This window comes from Podarcis gaigeae, assembly GCF_964106915.1.
Source record: "Podarcis gaigeae genome assembly, chromosome: 2".
Taxonomy (NCBI): domain Eukaryota; kingdom Metazoa; phylum Chordata; class Lepidosauria; order Squamata; family Lacertidae; genus Podarcis; species Podarcis gaigeae.
In genome coordinates, this window is record NC_139679.1 from 67,431,029 (window position 1) to 67,439,942 (window position 8,914).

Sequence of the window (8,914 nt, forward strand, 5' to 3'; positions counted from 1 at the left end):
TGTGCCCTCCATCTTTCCCAACATCAGGGTCTTTTCCAGGTAATCTTCTCTTCTCATGAGGTGGCCAAAGTATTGGAGCCTCAGCTTCAGGATCTGTCCTTCCAGTGAGCACTCAGGGCTGATTTCCTTCAGAATGGATAGGTTTGATATACATGGTGGTATATAAATTCAATTGATGATGATGATGATAAGCACCTCTGGGCTGGGGAACCTTTCTCGATTTGTGGGCCAGATCTTTATCTGGATCTGCCTCATGGCCCAAATTTGACAGGCAGGCAGGGCCATCCACCTGTCTAGTCAAGTGATTTCATTATGTTGCTAATAGATACGTAGGAAATAAGAGGTGTTATTGGCATTTTGGCTCTGCAAAAAGCTAGGAAGGAACTATTGTGTCAGCTATTAGTTTCTCTAGATGTCTTCGCTCCAGCCTTTCAGCATTAGGCTAGCTGTAGAAGCAGAGGTCTGAAAGCTTCATTGCTTTTTGCTTTGCCTGTCTTTTCATTTCTTCTCTAGCCTCTTAAAAAAATGGCTGACCGGATCAGGAAGTACCAGATTCTGAACAATGAGATTTTTGCCATCCTGAACAAGTACATGAAGTCAGTGGAAACAGACAGTTCTACAGTCGAGCATGTGCGCTGCTTCCAGCCCCCCATCCACCAGTCCTTGGCCACCACCTGTTAAATAGTCCGTGCTGGAAATGAAATGTGAGCATTTGTGTCTCTACATCTGAAGTCAGTGAGGAAGGAGCGACTGGATCTCAGAGGCCTGGAAGGGAAAACCCTGAGAACACAGATCTGTCAACAGTGCAGACTTGGATGGACCCAGTATACAAAGAAGCATTTTCCTAGAAGGCCTGTTTTGAATGCATGTTCTTCTATAGTATCTTTCTGGTTGGTTTTACCCATAGCTTTGAAAATGTGGTGAGATGGAGCAAAATGTGGTTTTTTCTCCTGTGGTATCGTCAGCTTTTGTGATGACCAAGAACAACCCAATCAAGCACAAAACTTTATGGCCCTTAAAAGAGTTGTTGTTTTTTGGGGGTGTTACAGTTGAAGCAGTCATCGTTTCAGTGTGTTGCAAGTCTTCCGCTTGATGCACCATGCGACTGAAAAGCCTTCCTGCTTGATGGGAAACAACAGCTTAAATGTTTAAAACATTCAGAAATGCTAAGTTGTTCCTGCCATAGATGATAAAGAGCTGTGTGATTTACGCAAGCAAAAAAAAAAAAAATCAGGTTCTTTTAGAGATGGAATATTGACTATCATTCTCCACCTAGAATTAGAGGATTTTTCGTCATTGCCTTGTTGTCCTCTGCCCTTCTAAAATTGTTTCGGGTACAATCTTGTGCACAATTAGCTGGAAACAAGCCACATGTATAGGACAGTGCTATTAACCTTTCTAAGTTTACTTAAGCAGTGGAGCATTGACAAAAGAGTCTTCTCATATTTTGAATTGATTATCACTGCTATGGTGGTCCTGTATAATACCTTCCCCTTAACCAAGTACTGTTGGCAGTAGTTTTACCTGAGGGTCTAGAATTTTAAACAGCCAGGAGAAGAGGCACTGATTGTCATGACCCAGACTCTTGATAAAGTTGCCAGGTCAAGGAACTAGTAAGTTCTTTGAGAAATACGATTGATGCATTCTTTGGGATATAGTCAACAGAATAATGAGATCAATACACTTCCCCATTCTGGGAAAATATATGACATTTGGTAATTGGTTCAGACTTAACTTTGGAAACAATGCTAAAAAATAGATTCGGCATGACGTCAGGGCATTTAGAAAGAAACAAAAGGCAGCAGCTTATATATCATTAATATGTATGGTTCCAAAGGCATGCAGAATTTCAACAAAAGTTTAAAATCGCCCTGTCATAACCCTGTAGAACAAAGAGGTAAACATAGGAATTTCTGTGTGAACGATTCACAGAATTGGAGGTCCAGGCGGGACTCAAAAGGTCATGCTTCTGCAGTTCCCTACACCAAAGGAAACCTCCTGTCACCAGTGTACCCTAGAGCTCAGATGAGAGTGTACTACCTGTAGGAGGTAGAAACAAGAGAGGGATGTGTATGGGAGGAGAAAGCATGGAGAGAAAATACCAGAGACAATGCAAAGAAGCCATGCGACAATGCTACAGAGAAGTCTCTCCAAACTAATGAGAAAGTTTAGAACAAGTCTGCTGAGACAGGTACCAAAGTTTAGGGCTGTATAATAGCGTGAAATGAAAATGAAGTTCTATAAGATATTGAGAGAAGAATTAGTTTCTGCTAGGCTATCATAAGGCACTTGAGTTATTTACCATGCAAGTTTCCTGTCCCCCAGTTGCCTACCGTGACTCTTTAAGGGTTTCAGAATTGCAACCCTTTAATATTTAGGTAGTTTAGATTGAATTTCCTACAAGGAAAAGGCAGCATTTTATCTCCCTTCTGATTTGCTCTAAAGATTTCAGAATAAAGCATTAAGGAAATATTTAAAATGCAATCTATTAGACAAAGGGCACACAATGCACCAGAAAGTTCTCCTATACAAGCCACAAAACAATGAAAGGGAGAAGTGCAGGAGCATAACCATGTTCACCTCACTGGGTCTTGCTCAGGAAAACATCCTGGTATATTGTTGAAGGAATGTATATGTTGGTGTGTTGCCCTAATTTTTACCCTGTCAGGCTCCATCATTGTCAGGGCAGATGTCAGAACATTCTGCATTTATCCCAAACTCCAGACATTTAGTTATTTAGTCTAACCTTTGCCAAGAGAAATCGCCACTTTAAAAAAAAAGTGTTGGTTTCTTAAAAAAACAACAACCAGGTGTTTTAGGTCTGTGTTTTTCTTCCTTCATCTCACCATAAAGCTGACACAGTACTTAATTGCTGGTGTTTGGTTCATTGTCACAGCATGATGACAAATCTTACGAAGCCAGAGACTCAGCATTTTTTTCCTCCTTGAGGGCGCATGAAGTAGAAACCTCTTAATTGTCTGTGTCAGGGACAGGAAGAACATTCTGTTTCAAGGGACAGCAACGACATACAATTATTACCATGAGGTATGTTTCCTTTGGCAAATACCTTTATTTCCTTAAAGGCTCTCATCTTTTTCCAAAGTAACCAATAAATATCCCTCCACAGAATCTGGGGAGCATGTTTGCAGCATTTCAAACTGCAAGATACATCTTGCAATGTGGAATTAAGGCAATGCTCAGAAAAGTAACCTGAAGACTCTTAACTCAGGCAGAAACAAACAAAGGGGCTTGGAAGTCCAAAGGTGGGGAATTAACTTCCAGCAAATCCCATCTTAAATATCTAATGCAACAATTAAAGTGCTTCAGGGTTGTTGTTTTTGAGAGCACATATTGTCAGTTTAGCTGAATTTCATTCTCTTCATGCACCTTAGTAACCCTCAACTTCAGATTTGCAAAACTGAACTAAACACTATGTAAACACCCCAGAGTTAGAATCTGAACACATCTAATGAAATAGATAAATAGGATGCTGTTCATTTTTATTTTTATTCCCACAGCCTTTTCAAAATAAAATTCAATCTTTTTGTGGTGGTTACTTAACAGAGCATGATACCACAGGTGTAAACACTCAGGCCACTTGAGAAAGACATTACAATCCAGAACAAATGCCATTCCGAGGCCTACTCTGTAGTATCAGCTGCAGTATGTTATATTTAACAGCCCATATCCAATAGAAGAGTCAACTAGATGATCATAATTCCAATAATCGTTTCCAGTTCTATGAAATGGAATTTTTAGCTATGCTCACACATTGCATTTTAACACTATTACTCACACATGGGTTGTGGGTTACTCTCTGTTGAGATCAATGCTATTTATAGGGAAATCCTAAATGCTTTAAGTACACAAGTGAGAAGGAAAACAGGGTTGACTTCTGAGTCTTTGAGTGTGGGGAAAACTCAGGGTAAGTTTAGAGTATTTCCTTGAGTTTCTAAAGTAACTGTCCAACATGGTTTGCTTTCTCCCAGGATGTTTTTGCCCTGAGATTTCCATCTTTTTAAATCCCAGCAAAGAATCCCAGTGGCCTTCATAGGATGCTCTTTATGAGATAGTTCTGGTCCTGCTACTTGCAGACTAAATAATGAAGTTGTTATCAAAGAGTGAGTTGAGTGATTCAGATTTTCCTCCATGCTAAAAAAGAAATGTAACATCTTAAGTCTGTCCCCAACTGTGTGTGAAGATACACTGTCCCACAGGAACACTATGCCACAAGAAACAAATAAATGTAATAATTAAGAATACCTGCAAGAATGTTCCCCGGAAGAAGCTGTGGATGCATCTCTTCTGTGATCCAGTGTTCTGTCCTAGCCTTCCCATCAACATCTACTGTAAGAGGATAATTCTTATATAAAGTGCCATTACTTGCCTTCCAAGAATGCCCAGAACAATGAGTCATAAAGAAGCACGGAGTGGAACTCCTCTGAGGACAGACAGTTCTTACTCCAGGCACATAGCTTATGGGGAAGTAAGCATGAAATGAACTTCCTATTTTATTTAAAAAGAAAAAGGTGTTTCTCACCTATCAGAATTACAAACCCTGGATCAGTGATCCTTTTCTTTCCCCCTGTAGGTGGAAAAGCATACTGGAGAGGCCCAATGGCTTGGACCTAAACTTATCCTGTGCCAATGGAATGCAAGAAAACCACCTGGAGTTCTGCTGATTTTTCAGCCTTGGGTGGGCCATGCCATGCCCAGCCTTTTTGGGTGTGTGTATGGTGGTGGGGACACAGTGAAAAGGAGCCAGGCCAGGAAAGCCCCATTGCATGAGCAGAATTCTGTGTGTACTTCTCTGGATCCAGCCCATAATATTTTTGAATAGATCAGTGGCTGAAAGAGAAAGGGCTAGGCAAAGGATGGGGAATGATCTGGGCTCCCTTCCCCCATGCCCACCTGTCATTCCCCTGGCATCATATGACATCAGGTTATTCAAGCTTAAAAGGAAGAATTGGAAGTGCTCTATGTTCCCAATTATTCCTTTGCTTCCACAGCTTACAACTCAAGCCGTAGCTGCAAAGGTTCCTGTGGAAAGCGAGGCTTGCTCTTGGCGATGGATTTAAATTCATGGCTGACTGCAGGCCCGGCATTCCACAGGGACTGGCTCCCCTCTGATCAGGAGCTTCTGAATACAACCAGTCCCAATGGGGCTTGTGTTTGGTGCCAGATTTAAAAGGCACAGCTTCCAAGCCTTCCTTGCCGTAAAATAGCTGGGAGTCTCCTTTAAGGCTTCCGGTCATTCCTTTGCAGGTATGGCCCTACACAACCTTGAGGATGTCTGGGTGGACAGGTCTGGGGAGGGGATGGCCTTGTGAGCAAAATTAGAACCTCTAGAAGACCAAATTTGGCACACAGACCATATGTTCCCTGTCCCTTAGTTAGGCTGCCCTAACCCCATCCTCACCACTGTCTCAAGTCTTGATTGCTGCTTCCAAGGCTGTTTTTCAGTAAAAATAAAATAAAAACAAGCACCATGTTTAGGGGCTGGGAAAGAAACATGCAATGGTGTGCAACATGCCATTTGGCTTTTTAAGTGTTTCTGGTGGGAACGAGGAAACCACAAAGGTACGTACCACAAGGTAGGGCCTGACAAAAGGATAAACCAAGCCTTGAGGATGTAGACTCCAGACTACTTCAGCAATGATGATGAACAGCTGTGGCCCTTTCAGGCTTTAAACAGTCTATCAGGTTGATTTTTTGTGACTTGATATTAAAGAACAAACTCTCTGCACTTCAAACATATTCCCTTTACCAACAGAATTTGTCAGAAGTGTCAGTGGTCATATTAATTCCTATTCTCTTCTGTATTATTCTGGTTTTAATTGATATTTGTCTATTTGAGAACATGAGCAAGGTGCTGTTTTTAAGAACAGATGTTTTTAAAAAAGGACTTTGCATAATTCTTTCAAATGTATCATATTTGTATGAAGACTTGTCCAGGACTTTTTTGTACAATGAATTTACATTTATTTATGGTGCGGTATATTCACAGTAGTGATCAACTATGGTGTTTGAATTCTTGAATCATATTTGCTATGCAGCGGGAAATGATATATCTTGTTTTGTATTTTTGTTCCTTCATCATTGGTCAACAGAAGTTCTTCATTTCCATTCAAAATGCTTCTGTATCGATAAGACACCCTGTGTGTGGTGACATGATGACCTGTATTGCAACTTCCAACAATATGTACAGCAAAGCTAGGATGAATCCTGTTAACAAGGGGAAAATAAAAGTTGAGTCATGAATGGTTTGAATGAAAGGGTGACAAAGTTGCTGTAGCATTATTACAAAAACAGGTGGTTTGGGGTATGAGGCGAATCGACCCAAATTGGGGCTTATACAGGTCTCTGTGCTACATTTAGATCTGGGGATTCAAATCTTCCCAGCTGTAGTTCCCTTGCCCATCCAGTTGCCACAATGCTCATCACTGCCATGTTCTTATTATGCTTATAATTCAGCAAGCACAATGTCAGGAGCAAGACAGCAATAAACCACCCCATAGTGGAATGTCAGGCCTAACAAGCACAGTAGCTCATCCCCAGTAAGTCTTGCCCCATGGATCTGTTGCAAAGACTGAAAGTCCTTGCCTCCCTAGAGCCATTTAAGTTCCCTCTCTCCGGGGCTTTTTCAAGCAATTGGAGATTGCACCTGTGTGAAGCCAACCTCTCTTCCACCCTTTTCATGCCTCTCTGAATGCAAGAATACAATAGCCACTGGAGCTCACAGAAAGTGTGGGCTGAGGTAAATCTCCCTAGCAAATTTCACCCCAGTTACATGAGCACTAGGTACGCCGCACTCTCAGCCCTCCCCCTGTTTATGGATATGCTAGTAATAATGACCTACCGTCAAGGGCTGTTGTAAAGATTACTGAGATTATTTGTTCAGAGAATTTCAGATACAGTATATCAGTAACCTTTTCAACATAGTCAAGAGCTATCTTTCTATTGCAGACGGAGAAGGGAACTGAGGCTAAATGTAGTTTACCTCAGACCACCATTCTCTCACATATATACACACACAAAAATAATGGCTTTGTGTGTATGTCAGTCTTCGTAAGCTTAGTTAAGTCCACTCTCCTTTACAGTACTAGTGTGTAAAATGTTTTCCCCTCTGGAAAGCAAACATGGCCATTTCATTTCTCCAAAGCAATTGGATAATATTCACCAGGGAAGCAATAATTTCTGTTACAGCCACACAATGAAAAATTTAGCAATGAACCTTTTTTTAAAAAAAGTATTATTGTTTTCAAAAACTTACAATAAAAACAACCGACCACAATATTCACGCAGAGCATGTTAGAAAGAGATGCCTGTATCACTTTACAGATCACTAACCACTTTTGCAACTGTGATTCCTCTTGGATATAACCCCTCCACATTGTCAAGTGAGCTGGGTGGGCGGGAGATGGGACCTCCCATTTAGTTACGAATGTGAGAAGTCGAAACCACACCCCATCACAATGCTCCTTTTTCACAATGCCTCAAAGCACCTGATTTTGCTGTGTGATACCCTCTCATACACCTGTATCCCGAGCGCTGAGCCAAGCCTCCTGCAGGAGGAATTATCCTTGAATGTCCAGATCAATGGCAAAAAGTGCAGTATGGCGAGGGACCGATTGCTGGTACCCGGAGTTGTTCCATATCTCCCCATACAGCCAAAGAACATACCAGAAGGGACAAAAACCTGTGTTAACCTACACTCCAGATACTTACAGTTGCCTCAGCCTCACAGCACACCATTTCCAAACCAGTATTTCAGGTGTGGCTGCATTGCTAAGAGACCAGTGTTCTGCAGTGAAGTTTCATTAGGAGGGATGGAGGGGGGACTTGTAAAACGGGACTCATTTGTCAAATGCATGTACTGTATTCAGATCCCTTTTCCATTCCAAACTGTATCAGGTAGGGGGAAATCATACTTCTTGCTATGATACTGTTTGAATTGCTTGAAATTCAAATAGCCTGGACCACAAATAGGAGAACAATCTAATACGGAAAGAGAAGAATATCTATGATGTTTTTTCCCCACCCTCTGGCGGGCATGTAGACACCTGTAGAAAGAAGAATTTGCTAGAGGGAGGAACTGTGCCAATAGTACAATAAACTCTAGCCAGCTTGGTCAATTGGATGACCTGGTACAAGTCATTCTCTCTCAATGTGTAGGATAGGAAATGAGGTTGAATAGCTTCAGTTAAAGAACTTCAATCTATTGGGCACTCTAATTGTATCATCATTATAATAACAAATCATTCAGAAGGTGCCCCTGTAGCAGACTGGCCACTCAGATTGAAAGGATACCCCAATTTCCACCAAGCCCAAGACTTTCCAGGTGCATACTGCATAAACAGAAGCACTTCACACACAGCCTCTCAGCAATACAAGCAAGTCTTATGTCACAGGATATGGTGCTTTCAGTGTCTCTTAGTGTTAAAGGTATCAGGCATGACCCATGGGCCAGGTGTCACCTGGGATAAAAATCATTCCCCCAGGAAGGGCATAGTTCCATGTGGAGCCGGACTCTCATTCCAAGGGCCTGAAACTACTGTACCTCTCTCTCTTTCACACCAGTCCAGGACAGCTGTAGTCCCATACCCTGGAAATGGTCCAAAGAAAATCACAAAGAAACAGCTTAGAAGGGGGAGGGGCAATTTCAACCATAGCCTATAAAACTAATTTAAAGGGGATGGGCCAAAGCACTGAAAAGGGGAGCATCCTTTGGGATCAGCTTTACTGGCAGCACAGCCCACCACCCTGGCAACTGTAGTTTTTATTCTTCCTTTCTGGCACCAGAACAAGGTATGCCAAGGGGGGGCGTGTCCTGCACTCAGGCTGATGGAAAGTCCCAGCAGCCTAGACCTGATGATAAAATGTCAGCCCAGCAAGAACAGTCTATTGGAGATGC

The 8,914-nt window shown here is 41.9% G+C and overlaps 1 protein-coding gene across 4 annotated transcripts in view; it reads left to right on the top strand.

Moving 5' to 3' along the window:
- The window catches only part of CYFIP2 (cytoplasmic FMR1 interacting protein 2), a 63,896-nt gene extending 59,651 nt beyond the window's left edge, over positions 1-4,245 (top strand). For all 4 annotated transcript variants that reach the window (XM_083726205.1, XM_083726208.1, XM_083726207.1 and 1 more), the window contains one exon: positions 514-4,245. In XM_083726205.1, the coding sequence (XP_083582331.1) occupies positions 514-681 (168 nt within the window). In that variant the 3' untranslated portion in view covers positions 682-4,245. The remainder of the gene's footprint in view (positions 1-513) is intronic.
- Positions 4,246-8,914: the final 4,669 nt, after the last annotated feature.